This window comes from Artemia franciscana, chromosome 12 (genome assembly GCF_032884065.1).
Source record: "Artemia franciscana chromosome 12, ASM3288406v1, whole genome shotgun sequence".
In the NCBI taxonomy this organism is placed as follows: domain Eukaryota; kingdom Metazoa; phylum Arthropoda; class Branchiopoda; order Anostraca; family Artemiidae; genus Artemia; species Artemia franciscana.
The window spans coordinates 41,561,650-41,578,683 of NC_088874.1; the positions used below are offsets into that span (position 1 = coordinate 41,561,650).

The following is a 17,034-nucleotide window of genomic DNA, read 5'->3' on the forward strand; positions in this document are numbered from 1 at the left end:
AAAGTATTATTCTATAAAAAGGCCCGTAAAAGATTTTGTGATTAGGATGAGGTTCTTGATGCTGATGCTCAATTGTGCAGATTGCTGATGATCTGGCTCCTATGTTACCAAGATATGAACAATGCCGGTTCTTAGAATGGGATCGGACCACAAGATGGAATGCAATATATAGTATGATGCAAAGTATTATTCTATAAAAAGGCCCTTAAACAATTTTATGATTTAGATGAGGTTCTTGACGCTGATGCTCAATTGTGCAGATTGCTGATGATCTGGCTCCTATGTTACCAAGATATGAACAATGCAGGTTCTTAGAATAGGATTTACCCAGAGGATGGAATGCAACATATAGTATGATGCAAAGTATTATTCTATAAAAAGGTCCTTAAAAGATTTTGTGATTAGGATGAGGTACTTGATGCTGATGCTCAATTGTGCAGATTGCTGATGATCTGCCTCCTATGTCACCAAGATATGAACAATGCAGGTTCTTAGAATGGGATTTGCCCACAGGATGGAATGCAATATATAGTATGATGCCAAGTATTATTCTATAAAAAGGCCCTTAAAAGATTTTATGATTTAGATGAGGTTCTTGATGCTGATGCTCAATTGTGCAGACTGCTGATGATCTGCCTCCTATGTTACCAAGATATGAACAATGCAGGTTCTTAGAATGGAATCGGACTACAAGATGGAACGTAAAATATAGTATGATGCACAGTATTATTTTATAAAAAGGCCCTTAAAAGATTTTGTGATTTATATGAGGTTCTTGATGCCGATGCTCAATTGTGCAGATTGCTGATCATCTGCCTCCTATGTTACCAAGATATGAACAATGCAGGTTCTTAGAATGGGATGGGACCACAAGATGGAACGTAAAATATAGTATGATGCACAGGATTATTTTATAAAAAGGCCCTTAAAAGATTTTGTGATTTAGATGAGGTTCTTGATGCCGATGCTCAATTGTGCAGATTGTTGATGATCTGCCTCCTATGTTATCAAGAAATGAACAACGCAGGCCCCTAGAATGGGATTTGCCCACAGGATGGAATGCAACATATAGTATGATGCAAAGTACTATTCTATAAAAAGGCCCTTAAAAGATTTTGTGATTTAGATGAGGTTCTTGATGCTGATGCTCAATTGTGCAGATTTCTGATGATCTGCCTCCTATGTTACCAAGATCTGAACAATGCAGGTTCTTAGAATGGGATCGGACCACAAGATGGAACGCAAAATATAGTATGGTGCAAAGTATTATTCAATACAAAGGCCCTCTGGCAAATATTTTGTGTAAAAATGGGAAACCTGACCTTGTTCTAGATGATGAGGAATATGAAGTGATGTCAGAACTTTGCTCACTACTACTAATTTTTGTCTACTACTGTCGAAACTACGGAGGGAGAATTCTTTCCCACCCTAAATGTTGTTCTGCTCTGGCGGGTCCTCCTAAAAGGTCACCTTGAGGAGCAGCTTAATGATAGTAGCTGTATTTTGCTTTTGAAAGAAAATGTGAAAAACAAGTTTGACTTTCGCTTTCCAAGGGATGATCTCATGGTGGCAGCCGTACTTTTGGACTTCGAAACGTTAAAATTAATAAATGAAATTATAATAAATCAAATAAATGAAATTGAAAATAAATAAAAAATAAAAACAATGAAATAAATGTTAAAACATAATGAAAAATACGTTAAAAATAAATGAAACTGATGAGTGTCAAAACTTTCTTGATGGGTAACTGACAAGAAGCGAATTCTTGTTCATAAGCCTCTAATGCTGGTGGTCCAGGTCCCTCCACTTCAACTTGTAGTGAGCATTTTAGTACAGTAGAAATTCTTTTGTATGAAGAACAGAGGACCCTCGAAAAGCCTGAAGAGGAGGTTGCAATCTCTGTTGTTGTCAGTAGATCAGCTACCCAAATCAGTTGGGTGAATATGGGTAGTGGGTTTTCTCAGAAGAGAAGCAACTGAAAATCTCTTCATGACTATACATGGAAAAAACGAGGCTGCTCGATCAAATAATGTGTCAGAATGACAATGCAGAATGATATGAACAGAATGAATGATGAAAATGATGATGTGAAGAATAGGATGAAAACGATGATGTGACTCGATGCCAAATAGATTTATATTGGGGCTTGGCAGCCCATACCAGGCAATCAAAAGATCAATGATTGTCGGATCTTATTTTGGAACAATGGCGCCATCTATAACTAAAAGAATTAGTAATCTACATTTATGATAATCTAGATGACAATGTATGAGACCACAATACTGCTGATAATCAGCCACAATATTGAGCAGCAACTGAAAATCTCTTCTTGATTATACATGGAAAAAAAAACGAGGCTGCTCGATCAAATGATGTGTCAGAATGACAATGCAGAATAGGATGAAAATCATGATGTGAAGAACAGGATGAAAACGATGATGTGATTCGATGTCAAGTAGATTTATATTGGGGCTTGTCAGCCCATACCAGGCGATCAAAAGATCCTGCCTTAGTTGGTACAATCAATTCAACCATTTGCCTTCTGGAATTTTTTTTTTTAAACAGCTGCCATGGACTCCAGCTTTGGCAAGAAAAGTTGTATCGTTGGCGGCAACAAGTGCTGTAGCAGAAAAGATTTTTAGGGGTGCAGTATTGAGGGGTGCTCCTAAGCTCCATGCTCTTTGCTGCTAAGTTCTATGTTGGCCCCACATAGAGTAAACAAACTTATTTTTAACTACATAGTAACTACATAGTTATCATAGTAAAGTAATAGTAAAGTAAAGCATAGTAAAGTAAGTACATAGTATCATAGTAGTTATCATAGTAAACTACATAGATAACTACAAGCTTGTCAAAGCTTTAAAAGAAAGTGACAGTTTATTTCTAGCTAAGTGTTTTGAATTTTTATTCTGGCTCCTTAAACTGCCTGAAAATTGACAAAATAGGGAACCTAAAACTTAATTTCAATCAAAATTTGAAATTAAAAAAAGCCAGATTTAAAAAAATTTAATAATGTATATGCTTTTCGTTATAAGATGTTGCCTCTTTTATATAAAAGCTTTTCTTGGTAAACACACTGTTCTTAAAGAACGACATGCTAAGTTTTCTGAAAATTGGCTGTGTAAAAAAAAGACGGCCCGACGGCGATAATTTTTCGGCGGTGAGCCACCAACAACTTTTGCGCCACCGGCGGCGTGCCATCGCCGGAATAATTATGTCCGCCGCCGCTGAATTTCATTTTGGTGCGGCTTCAGGGTCTATCAACGAACAGATGTTTGTACAAGAAGAGATTTCTTTGCAATCCAAGATAAGATAATAGAAATTTTGAAATCAGCAGCTCCGAATTCTAATTGCATTTCCAAAAATGACAGTTAAAAAGATAAAAGAAACTTTTCAGTAAAAAAAAACATGTTGTTATAAATACCGGTTTGACAAAACTGTTACGTCACATCTTTTTAATTAATGCTGCTAATCATTGCCAAAATAATTCCCTGGTTCTATTCAAAAGACGGCCCAAACTGGATGGAGAGAGGGGTTATCCTCCAAATGCTAAAGTGATGCACAGCCTACTAAAAAAATTAGGGCTTGATGAGCTGGGAATCACTCACTTATTTTTCTTAATGATTGGGTATTAGTTTACAATCACTCATCCCCAGAACGAAACACTATAAAATTCAGAAAATATTAAAATACTCATTTACGTCATTCTTAGAAGCACTTCACACTACCTAGCCCCCCACTCCACGGGCTAATGTGAAAATATAGTCCATATAAATATTTTCTATGCGTTTTTCTGTTTTTTTTTTTATTTAGTTAACGTAGCTTCTTTGCCATTATATCTATTTGAAGAAAAGAGAGACGTACGCAAAGCTTCATGGAGACTATATAATTTGGACTAAATGTTTAAATATTGGGACAGGAGGGGGGGGGGGCAAAGCTGAAGCATCAGTTTCCATTTTCGTCTTCTATATCCCTAAGTAGGTTTAAAAGCTTTAAAGTAATAAGGGACATTCAGGATTCTACCCCTTATGAATTTCATACACAAATTGCAGAGAGCAGATTTCATCGTAAAGAAGAGGCATCTCACCAGTAGGCAGACTAGGCTTACCAAAAGGCCCACTAAGCCCGGGCCTAGGGGCACACAATGCCAGGGGGCGCAACAAATTATCACTGAGTGATATTTTTCTAAACAAAAACTGGACTGATGTGATTTATCGTCAAAGTGTCAGGTGCACTCCACCGCCATGCAGCTTATTCAGAGAAAAGTAATTTGAAAACGACACAGTAATTCTGTGGCCACTTATAAACCATCAGGTGTCTCTCAAGAATGACAGCTGAGAGTTTGGTATTAAATCTCTCTTTCATTACTTTGGCCCATCAGTTACGATCTGTTCAGTACTTCCACTATCCCTAAATTTTTGGGGTTTTCCCGAAAACCTTGCAGAAATGCCTGGGTCTAGAGGCGTCAAAGCTTTAAATCCGGCCCTGGCAATAGGCATTCCGAATCTATAAGCACGTACTAAACCGAACAAAAACTCCGCTGGTGTTGTGGTTAAGCGTAATTAGCCCTAATCACCTTAATACCAATGCTGCTCGAAAATTAAGGATTTTTAATCATACCATTCACCAATTAAGACAAGCTACTGCATCCGCTAAGACATACTGATATGGTGCTAGTGGGGGAAGAGATTTACCGCCTTGTTTGTCATTTTAGTGAGTGACTTGAATGATGTTGCTATTAAAAATACTTCTTTGTTTCCTACCGACCAAGACTGACATTCTTTTATTAATTTTATGTCATTTATTTCCATCAGTCCATTTACAGAAGAGAGAAAAAACTGATACAATAAAACAACAGCACTCCGCGCCACTATTTTACTGGGTGAAAATATTGGGAGGGTTCCTATCCGTGACATCCCTGAAAGCAATTGAACTGATGCTGTGCCACGGTTTTTTTTTCCGTTGCAAAAGTAGCGCCAACCCAATTAAGATGGTGTTTATGACGAACGTTTCAAAGGAAGTAAATCAAAAACAAAATGAGAGGAAGTAAATCAAAAATGATCAAATGAGAAAAAAAAAAATCAAAATGAGAGGAAGTAAATCAAAAATCAAAAATAATTTTCCCTTCGCAGTTAGTGCTGAGAAGCTACAGATGTTCTGGGGAAAATATTTCAAGTGAAGCTAATGAGGAAACAAAACGTTAATAATTAAAGATTCTGCTTTAATTTAATGACAAAATTGATAATAAAATTAATTATTTTTAATAATAAAAATAATAATAAAATTCTTTGAATAATTTTTTCTGCCAATAATTTAAGTAAACAAAAGATAAAATGAGACAGAGGAGATGCAATTGTTTCTTTCAAATAAAATCAACCGTAAAAAATAAAAATAGAAAAGACACCATTTTATGGCTCTAAAACCGAAAAAAATCATTTTGCGAATATTTTTTTTATTTAGAAAAACAACATTTTAAGTTTCCTTGTCCTCCCCCAGACACCCCCTGAATTTTTAAACTCGGTCATCATAGTGTTTCCGTGATATTGCATATAACTGGGATGACTATTTTAATCCGACAAAAATGTAGTAAAGGAAGGCACAAAGGGACACATTTGAAGCTGAAGGAGGGTCAAGGTGCCCTCCAATCATTTTAAGGTCTTAAACAGGCACAGAACTTTCGATTCCAGATCATTTAAGTTCCCTGGCATGTTTCTACGACTACCCTTTCAATATAATGTAGTCTAACAAACAAAATGAGAGACACTTCGCTCTAGTCAATACCAGTGCGTTGATTGACTTGGAATTACCATTATAATGGTAAATAATTTGTTATGGTAAAATAATAATGGTAAAACTTTTTTTATAGTGGTAAAATATGGTAATTATAATGGTAACATTATAACGGTAAAATAATTTGTAATTTACAGCATTGCTGATGTTTTAAATTAGTTTATTTTCCTTTTTAGTTAGCCTAACATTGAAAAAAACCCATCCAATTAATATAGGAAGTGCAAGGAACTATGGGATAATCCTAAGACTATATGGGTTATGGGGGAATAGGCAAGTGCCCCAAGCCCTCCTCTCTGAGTGCATGCCTGTTATATATATATATTGTTTTTGTCTATATGCTACAATGGCAGTTTGGTGTTAAAATGAGTTTTCTGCAGTGGTATTTTCTTTATTTACATGTTTAACAATCAATTGACTTAAGAAAAGTAAGAAAAGCACAAAATCGGACAGCCCAAGTCAATCATCTTCACTTTCATCAAGTGAAGTTTGCACTCTTCTCCCCCGAGTTTCATTCAATGTTACATCAATATTTTCAATAATTTTCGGATCATACTTTGGAACAGTAACGCCATCTACGACGGAAGGAATTAGTAGCCTACTTTTTTGATAATCTAGATGGCGATGTATGAGACCACAATATTGCTGATAATCGGCAACAATATCTTGTCGCCTCAAAAACTCATAGACATGAGTCCAATCTTGAAATGCACCTTCCCCTTTTTCATCCATAAAAGACTGCACATCCTCCATCAGATTATTGAATATTCGATTTGAGGCTGCATGAAGAACATCAACAGATTCCTTGCTGATAGCAGTTTGTGTAAAGAATTTAGCAAGTTTGGTGATAAAAGCTCGATTATACACAAAATCATTAGCATTTTTTGATCCAGTTTTTCTCAAACGTCTGCCTCGTTGTTGTCTCTTCTTTGGAGTTAATCTGTTGAAGACGTTTTGAATGCTGACGTTTGGCTTACCAATTGCAACGTTTCGGGAGAGTCGACTTGGACCAGGCGTATCTATGACCTGGTTCGTAGTTACAGCAGAGCGGACTCGTTGAGCAGCACCAAAAAGCGACTTATTGGACACAGTGGCAGCTATATTTTCTGTTCGATCCTGAAAATAAAATTTAAAGGTAGTAATTTGTTATCAGAAGGCGACCTAACAGAAAGCCGTCCTGGGTGAGTGGATTGGTGCGCTGGTTTCAGGATCCTTTGTCTGAGAGGGCAAGGGCTCGAATCCTGATGTACCCATATATTTAGTTTGGGACGGGGGTCAGTGGTGTGACTCTGTAAGCTCAGTCAGAGTCGACCCAGCTCTAAATGGGTACCAAGAGAAATCTGGGGAAAGTAAACATGAAGGGTATGCGAAAGCACAAGATGATTGGCCCCCAACCCCCCATTGCACTTCCTGGCTGAAGGGCCAAGAAACAGAGATCAGCACCACCGGTAGGGACTGTAAAGTCTAATGCCGTATTCTTAACCTTTACCTTAACAGAAATTTGAATCCACAAGTTTCAGTTTTCGACCACCATGAAATGCAGAAGGCTTAGATGGTTTGGACAAGTCTTGAAACCTCTGGGTGGTCAACCATATCGCTACCCCCTGAATTAAGTTCCTCCCAATCCCCTTAAGAAAAGAAACATCAAAGAGGGAACAGGAAATCGCGCCAAAATCAAAGTACCCCCCTTTGGGGGCAGAACGATGTGGCTTCTATGTGTTTTTTGTTATTTAAAAAAAGAGACCTGAAGTCTCTAGGAGGGTTCCATATGAGGGCACAAATGAATTGCTAATCATCTGTCCCCGAAAAGTTATATGCAAGTAAGGTTATAAGCAACAGACCATATAGATAATAAAAAGAGACCACATAGACAGCGGGAGAATGGAGGGAGAGATTCGTATTATAAACGTTGGAAACAATCCTTTCCATTAGATCCAAATACAGTGCAAACATAGGATCATCAGATCAATTTTCAAGAAAACAAAAAGGAGAAAATTTGCGGTCATTAGATACTGAACAATGGGCTGAAGATGGGGCCATCGTAAATACGGATCACAGGCCATGAACAACCCGAATCCATAAGATGTGATCCATTAACAGGACCAGTAACGATTGAAAAGTGTATAATCTTTTATAAGAAATGAATTTAGACCAACTTAAAAAATTTCCAGATAAAGAGAATTGGGTTCGTCTTTAGAGTAGTAGGAGTTGAAGGTGTAAGGTGTGACACCTTAATGCTTGTTGCTAATACAACAATTCAAGAAGTAAAGGTTTACGTTCGCTGTGAATGCTTTCGCTATGTTTTTTTTCTGCTGTCCAAAGGGTTTTGTGCTTCACCATAAATTGGTTATTAGCTGAGAATAAGCGTAATCCATAAACCAAATTATATTGCGAAAGTTGCTTTATATATTTTTAGGTTGAAAAGTATATTGAAAAGATCATCAAAACATGCGAAAATGGAAAAAAAAATTCCCATTTCGAGTCTATATTATTCTCTAAGAAATAGTCTCAATACTAGCATAATTCTGGCTCAGTGAAGAGATACATCTGAAACTAATGAAAACAATAATATAAGTGTCTTGTCCTTTCGGTACCAGTCATACGAGTAGGCTTGTCAAAAAAATCGCATTCCTCACAGCGACATGAAACTTTATATAAATCTAGATGTGAAATTTAAACAAAGCTATAAAAAAAATAATGTAATCACTATTACGTCAAGTATCGATAATACATTCTAGTACACATGTCTCCAAAATAATACGCTTTTTTTTTTATCCCCGATAGCCTAAGTCAGTGAAGTTCTTATTTGCGCCAGAATTTGATTCGAATTCGATTAAACTGATACTTAATCAAGTTTTACGCACTCTGAAGCTTAACGACCCTGTTCCACATATTACAATACACGTAACTTACAGATATCAAACAATAAAAGTGCCTGTCTAGTAAAAAACTATATAAAAACAGAATGCAAAAGAAAAGAATTAGAGTAAAAGAATGAATAGCTTCAAACTTGTGAGGGAATTTACATAGCACAAAAGAGAGAAAAGGAGACCAAGGAAGAAAATAGGAGAGTCAAAAAGAAAGTTCCAAAAGCTTGTAAAATTTGGATATTAAGATTACATATTTTTACATTTTAAAATTACATATTAAAAATACGTAAAAGTTAAAATATGTACTTTTAAATATGTACAATTAGAACTGATTAAATCGAAGGAATATTATTTGTTTGAATGTGTATTCTTATCGTCCTGCAAAGTCCTTATTCTAATCTGAATAACTCTTGACTATTCCACACAGGACTCAAATTAACTCACCAAGGAAAGGAAAGAGTTTAATATACGTCTTATAATTGAAAACATATTTGAACATTTTTAAAAGCCTTAGGACCAGAAATATATTCCGATATTTTTTTGCAAAAACAGTCTAATATTTTTCAGTACGGAAGAGACTATAGAACTTGGCTTTGCGGCTCCTGCAAACTTGTAGAAGATGCGCGGATCTAGGCAACTCAATTTCTCTGAAAAGACTGATCCAGGGTTGCCACTTTGTGAAAAAATCACAAAATTCTAGTGATTTTCTGTTTAGGCAATATAATCACTAGAAATAACGATAAATCACTAGGGGTGGCAACCATGACCGATCTACTACCTCTAATTGCTAAGTCGGCCATACCAATAATACTGTAGATCACCCTTCCATTTAAAAATAGGTGCGTAATCTGGACGGTACAAACCGTGGGTTACGGGGTCGTATACTACTACGGTGGGTGTGCATGGTTGCACGCGGAGATGTTCAGAAGAATTCTAAACCTAACTTTCGAAAAATATTTAGGAAAACACGGAGAAATTCCAAGATTCCCCCCCCCAAAAAAAATCAAGCACACTTATATAGACAGCCCTTGTTATACAGAAAAGCACCTGCTAGTCGTTTGCGTGAAATTTAGGCTTAGATTTTTATATGTTGACATATTTAAGATTTATTCCAATTTGCTTTCCAGATCTATCTTTCATCTTTTCTGTCTTTCCAGATCTACTGGATCTATATTTCCAGATTGCTTTCCAGATCTATCTTTTATCTTTTCTATCTTTTCACTCTATCTTTTATAGCTGTTTAACAACCCTTCGTACATATCTGCATTGAATTATAGTTGTATTTTTAATATTTAGTTTACACTTAAAGAGTGACTGAAGAACCTAAAAAAACCTTGAAATTCACAAGAATCTCACAGAAATCCCAAGTTCTTGACACAGGCGATATGTTTTGAGCTCTTGCATTCCAGACGCTCCACTGTTTGAATCAAAAATAGAAGGGAGAAAAACAACGTTTAATCCGTCTCAGTTAATGAATACCTCAGGAGGTAAGTATTTTTTCTTTTCCTTAAAAACTCTATCCCACCTTTTCCAAAAAAAATTTGAATCACTCCAGAACATACTATAACTATTCCACCGTCCATTACGAGCCAGCCTTGAAGAATGGAAGAATCAAAACGCTTCAAGAATTACAAGCTGGCGGGATTTTACAACCTTTAAACTATAAGGGGTGTAGGGTGAGATAATTCCGTAGCGACAAATTTTGAATAGAAAACCCATAAAAAAACAAGAATACCATAGAGATTTTGTAGTATTGCGATGCTGGGCTCTTTCCCGTTGTAAATTCGCTACTTTATATATTAGCAACAGCTCTAGTCATTACTTATACGTCTGAAAGGCCATCTTCTTCATTGAAGTTGCCAAAGACCTGCTTGAGGATCCAAACCTCGGAAGAACGGCTAATGGTCTCACAAAGGTAAAAATACACGAACAAATCAAGGTCACTGAGGACAAGGATGTATTATAGATTTCTGCGAGGGAGGATGGTGGTGGGGGTTAAAAAATTGTTTGTATGCATATTTGCCACTTTTTTACAAGTTGGACAAATATTTCGGGGAGGGGGTCAAACCCAGTACCCCCCCCCCCGCTGAATACCAAGCTTGACTGAGGATGAAGTAATCGGTGAAATTTCTAATAAGTCACGAAAACTCAACATTTTATTTTGTGTAAAAAGAAACAAAAGTACTTTCTGCCAAAAATATTTTTTTTGTCAACCTAGACCCCCTTGTGCCGAAAAACTACCTTTTCTCAATTTGTTGCAGATATAAAATATTTTCAAAATTGTAGTTTCCTCAATATAGCTTACGGTTTGCATAATACATCAGTTGATCACAAGACATAGGTACATCTGCAATAGAACCATTTAGGTTGTCTCTGCCCACCCTAAAACGGTTAATCCCCCCCTCCCAGAAGACTTTTCTGGCTGCAGCCCATTTCCGAGCCAATAAATTAGGTGGAAATTAGATTGTTTTTTTGTTGTTGTTGACATAAATGCCGCATAAATTTTGACCGGCTAAAGAAACTTAATTACGCATAAAAATATTTGTAGCTTCTTTTAATGAATAGACGACGAACGATACAATCGTTTTATCTTCAATGACTAGCTACATTTCTTGGAATTATGATGAACAAAATGAACATACTTGGTCATTTTATATGAAATTAGAATAAACGAAAGTCATAATTGCGCATCTTAAAAGAAATGTCAATCTCCAACGTTTCTGAAATGTTTCATGAAAAGCAAAAACAAAGAACGTACGCTTTTCAAGAAATTCAAAGTTGTGAAAATTTTTAATGTTTCCGAAATCTTGAAAAAATCAAAACCATTAGCCCCCCCTCCCAAGAAAAAAAAGCTTGGAATATGGTTACAACCAAAGCGGAACGCAGAGGGGATGAAGGAAGAATCTTTCAATTTATGCCTTAGTTTACGTGATTCCTGAAAATCGGGACTTTGTTTAAGTACTCAACCCTTTCCTTCAGAGTAAATCTTCATAGATATCAAGATTTTTTCGTATTCATAGCTACGGTAATAGAGGGAAAGGTCCGACATTCATCAAGAGGATCCGACAAATTTTCCTTGAAGAAGGCTGGCTTTAATGCTCAAATCCTTTAGGCTCCAATTGTCCTAAATTTCTTGAGTGATTCTCCCATCACTACATCCTCCCCTGTCTGCAGGTGTTGCACTTACAAAACTGCCCCATGGATCTAATCAGGATATTTGTAACGCGTCTGTAGGCAGATCGAGAGGCTAAGGTAAAGAACACGGCATTGGACTATACCGTCCCTACCGGCGGTGCTGATCTCCGTTTCTTGGCCCTTCAGCCAGGAAGTACAACGGGGGGCTGGGGCGCCAGCCATCATGTGTTTTCGTACACCCTTCCTGTTTACCTCCCGCAGATTTCTCCAGGTACTAATTTAGAGCATGTTTCATATAATTTGTCAGATTTTTTATGTCCCTTTCCCCAAATATTTTCCTGCGCATGAGCCCAATTTATGAGGAAAAGGAAATCATTTTACCTCTTCCACTTCTTCTTCATTTATCCTATCCAAATCAGGTTCATTTTCTCCATCATTACTGTCTTCAATATCGGTAAAAACTGAAAAAAAAGCATTAGATGTCAAATTTGTTCAAAATAAGTCATTAAATTTTTAACACAAAAGGCAAAATTGAAAAAAAAAAAACAAAAAACAAAGAACAACTCAAAAACAAGATGTATAAAATCTTTTTTATCGTCTTTTTGGCTTCAATAATAGAAATTTTTCATTTTTCATAGAAATCAAAACATTAGCAAAAACATCCTATATAAATCAAATTATATTTTTTGATTTAAAAACAGAAAAATAAAGCAAAGTGAGTAGTGGGCAAGAAGGAAAAGAGCCAAGGATAGTTAAGTAAATTTATTACAACCATTTACAAGCTTAATCCCTTTGGAAGAACAATCAAAAGTACCTCCCTCCCCCAACCACAAAACAATCCAAATAATCCAGGTCTGGTGCGTGAATCGTTTTTTTGGATGTTTTGATAATAAAAGTTCTTCAGCAACTTCGAACATGAAGTATTTCGTAAAAGAGAAGCCAAAACATGGCCAAAAACACTGATTAAATAAACTGAATCATACTTTTTGCATTAAAAAAAAAAAAAAAAAAAAAAAAAAACGAACAGAGTGAGTAGTGCAAAAGAAAAAAGAACCGAGGTTAGATAAATTAAATACGGTACAACTATTTAAAAGCCTTATCTCTTTGTACAAATTGAATAAAAAAAGTTTTTTTTTAAAATTAAAAGTAAGGAGCGACATTAAAAGTTAAAACGAACAGTAATTATTCCATATATAAATGGGACTGTCCCTCCTCAACGCCCCGCTCTTTACGCTAAAGTTTAACTCTTTGTTACAGATCTTCTTTTTTTAAACAATAAAAAAACTTGATTCTTTGTCATAGTTCTACTTTTGAAACAATAAAAAACTTTAGCGTAAAGAGCACGCTATCAGAAAAGAAGGAGATAGAGCTGACATCATAGTATGATGCATGATGACACATAGCATCATAGCAGATACAGCAGGGCAATAAGAAGTGTAAGAATGAATTATAGAATGAGATGCATAATGACATCATAGCAGATATAGCAGGGCAACAAGAAGTATGAGTATGGATTATAGAATGAGATACATGATGACAACATAATATCATAGCAGATATAGCAGGGCAATAAGAAGTGTAAGAATGAATTATAGAATGAGATGCATAATGACATCATAGCAGATATAGCAGGGCAACAAGAAGTATGAGTATGGATTATAGAATGAGATACATGATGACAACATAGCATTATAGCAGATATAGCAGGGCAATAAGATGTGTAAGCATGAATTATAGAATGAAGCAAGATTTTAGCATCGACTGAGTAATAATATGTTTCAGCTTCATAAGAATTCCAAGATTCTTTGATATCTTCATTTTAATTACATTAATATAATATTTGATGGAAATATTATCATCAAGAAGAATACCCAGGAACCAGACATACCAATCGCTATGTTTGTTGAGAAAAGCCATTGAAATATTATCTTTTGGTGGTTGGGGACAAGACTGAAAAATTTGGCGCAAAATGTTGATTCTGGTAAGAATAAATTGAATTCGTTCGTCTCGTAAAGTCCTAATCTATAAAATCATACCTTGGACAGTCTCTCCAGGTAGGGAGCGGTACAATAGGCTAATATATAGGTAGCCTTTTTCTGTTTTACAACAATGTAGCCTTTTTGAACCGTCCTAGCCGATTGATTAGCACGCTAGCTTGTAATCCTTTGTCAGTGAGATCCTTTGTCACAGGGGTTCGAGTCCTGGCGACACATTTTATTTGGTTCGAAACGGGAGTCAGTGTTGTGACTCTGTAAGCTCAGCCAGAGTCGAACCACTTTTAAATGAGCACCTGCAGAAATCTGGGGCTAGAAAACCGGAAGCGTCGAATGATTTGCCCCCAACCACGCATTATACTCCCGATCGAAGGCAGAGAACCAGGAGATCGTTAGTCAGCATGTGGAAAAGGTTTTTTTTGTCCTGTTAGCGCAAAATGTGGCACAATCCAAAGTTGAATTATTTTAATTTTTTTTTGGATGGTGAAGGGAGAATTTTTAACTATCAAACAGTTCGTGGTAAAGAATAGTAGTAAGGAGCGACCCAGCTCAATAGTAACCGAAACTTTAAAATACGGAATTTTGATACCAATAAATACATCAAAAGAATCGAATTTTTATGCTGATATTAAATAAACAAGTTTCATTAAGTTTAGTCTTACCATCGAAAGTTATGAGCCTGAGAAAATTTGCCTTACTTTCGAAAAAAGAGAAAAAGAGCTCCTAAAAGTCATAGACACTTAATGAAAGTCACACCATCAGATTCAGCGTATCAGAGATCCCTGTTGTAGAGGTTTCAAGCTCCTATCTGCAAAAATGTGAAATTTTGTATTTTTTGCTCAGTACCTTCCAAATAATTGTATTATTTGTTCATTTCTGGACAATCTTTCATTTGAATTGTATGTTTTATGCGGTGAATGTCTCTGGCTCATGTTGGAAACGCTTGATCGTATTGTTTACTACGTATGGCACTTTGTCCTGGCTTGGTTTTCAGCAGGTATTTGGTTGTTGTGTGGTTGGTATTTGGTTGTGACGATAATTATTCGTCATTTTCTTTTTAAGTCTGTTTTTTCTTTTCCCCAATATTCTTGGCCAAATTACTTTCCCAGGGAGGAGGGGCAATGGAAATCTGTTTGTTTTTATTGTTAAGACTTATTGTTGAATTTTATTTTTCAATAAACCTATCTATCTTAACAAATAACCTGCTGATACATATCAGCAAATCTGTTAAATATAAAAAACTGTAATACCTAAATTGTTAGATTGTTATATACAAGAATTGTAATATCTTACATTTAATAACGTGCTGATTACTGCTTCAGAGATCAATAAGCTACAATTTGTCCTTTAACAGATGGAAATTTTTCGGTTTTCTGATGGAAATTATCAGGATAAGATAACAATATTCGGGTTAGTTTCAAAGGTTCTATGGGGTTCCAAGATTTTTGATTTTTTTTGTAAAAAAAAAATAATAATTTTGATGGTCTAATCGAATTCATCAGAACACACTAATTACGATTATTCTGTAAGTTATTGGACTAAGTAGAATAAAGGAACGCGGGCAGCTCAACGCGGGTAGTTCATGAACAATTTTTTTTATTAAGTTTATTCAACTGGAAATAGAAAACGAACACTAATGTGTAAAAGTCAAGTTTTTAAGAGTGAAGAGGCGTACCTGAATCATTTTCTATTCCAACATCTGCATCCATTGGTAAAGTTCCTTCTCCTTCTTCATTGGGATGCTCAACTAAAATAAAAGAAATTAAAATATACTAATATCATTGAAAAAAAATCGAATGCCATTTTAAATCTTATTAAAAGGGAAGGAAGTCAGGAAGGAAGGAAGCCTCAAAATTAAAGAAATATTCAAGCCTTTTTCTTTTAGCATTTTCCCCTCCTCATTAGGTGCCTCATTGCCACCCCTCCAATATACGAAGATTAACATACGCACTATTCTTACTATTTTACAGAAAGAAACAATTCCTTGAAGCCTCAGTAGTGGCAGTCTGAATGAAGGATAAATGAGAGAGAAGCAGACTTCAGATAAGATATACGATTTTAAGGATCCATATTCTAAAAAGTCCCATTTTTAAATATTTTAAAAGATATGAAATAAATTTTGGTAATTACGTGTTGTAGTAGCCACACCGTTGTGGATCTGAGTAAAACTGGTTTTCTGTCTACATCCAGAGATAATTAGCTTTGTCTCAGTGAGACAAACTACTGTGCAGGTGTATTTTAATTGAATATTTAATATATAGAGTTGGTTGATCCACACCGTTGTTGATCTGAGTAAAACTGGTTTTCTGTCTACATCCAGAGATAATTAGCTTTGTCTCAGTGAGACAAACTACTGTGCAGGTGTATTTTAATTGAATATTTAATATATAGAGTTGGTTAGGTAACACTGAAATTGGAAGCTACAGTGATGACAGTGGTCAGATATGGCTTTGAAGCATGGCTGATCCGAAAAGCGGATGAAAATTTGCTGGACGTTTTCCAGAGAAATTGCCTACGGATTATTCTAGGTACCCGGCTGACTGACCGTATTTCAAACAGTAGGCTGTACGAAAAGTGTAGATCAATCCCGGTTTCTAGGGCTAAATGAGATAAAGGTTGAGATTGCTAGGGCACGTTTTGTGGATGAGAAATTGCCAAAGATTGCCCTTTTCGGCCAACCGTCTAGGGCTAAAAGGAAAGCAGGTCGTCCGCGGTTGGGTGGGAGGATGTCATAAAGAAAGATTTAAAGGAGATGGGAACTTCATGGAAGGATGTAAAGAAGAAGGCATTGAATAGATTGGGACGGAGGAGGAGCGTGCGTAGCTGTGATGCCCCCAGGCGGTTTGGTACTGCAGTGAGTTGTTAGTAGTAGTAGTTAGGTTAGGTATTTAATAGAATGCATTCTGGGCGGTCTGTTTTCCATAATTCTCTATTGTAGTTTCCATCATATTGTTACTAAAGTATGATATTTCTATCATATTTTGGTATGTTTCATTAAGATTTACATAACTTCACTTCTTGGGTGTGGTTGCTATAATACGTAAGTACCTAAATTATTTTTTTAAGAGGGAAATGAAATCGATCGTTAGAAAATCGAAACTGTACAACTTTTCCGAATCGATGTTGTTTCAATAAGTTCGTCTTTTATCTAGAGTAAATTTAAGTTTCTAAAGAGTAATGAATTGCAGCCTGAATTTCTTGTATCGACGAGTTTCCAAGACAACAGAAAAACAACAATTCACAGCCGT

General features: G+C 35.9%; 1 protein-coding gene across 3 annotated transcripts in view; it reads right to left on the minus strand.

Moving 5' to 3' along the window:
- Positions 1-17,034, minus strand: part of LOC136034140 (titin homolog) — a 166,138-nt gene that overhangs the window by 26,397 nt on the left and 122,707 nt on the right. For 2 of the 3 annotated variants that reach the window (XM_065715316.1, XM_065715317.1), the window contains exons 11-13: positions 15,462-15,533; positions 12,174-12,253; positions 6,158-6,903 (exon numbers count right to left, since the gene is read on the minus strand). In XM_065715316.1, the coding sequence (XP_065571388.1) occupies positions 6,247-6,903; positions 12,174-12,253; positions 15,462-15,533 (809 nt within the window). In that variant the 3' untranslated portion in view covers positions 6,158-6,246. Of the gene's footprint in view, positions 1-6,157; positions 6,904-12,173; positions 12,254-15,461; positions 15,534-17,034 lie in introns of those variants that run through there. The other variant, XM_065715318.1, reaches the window with a different exon arrangement.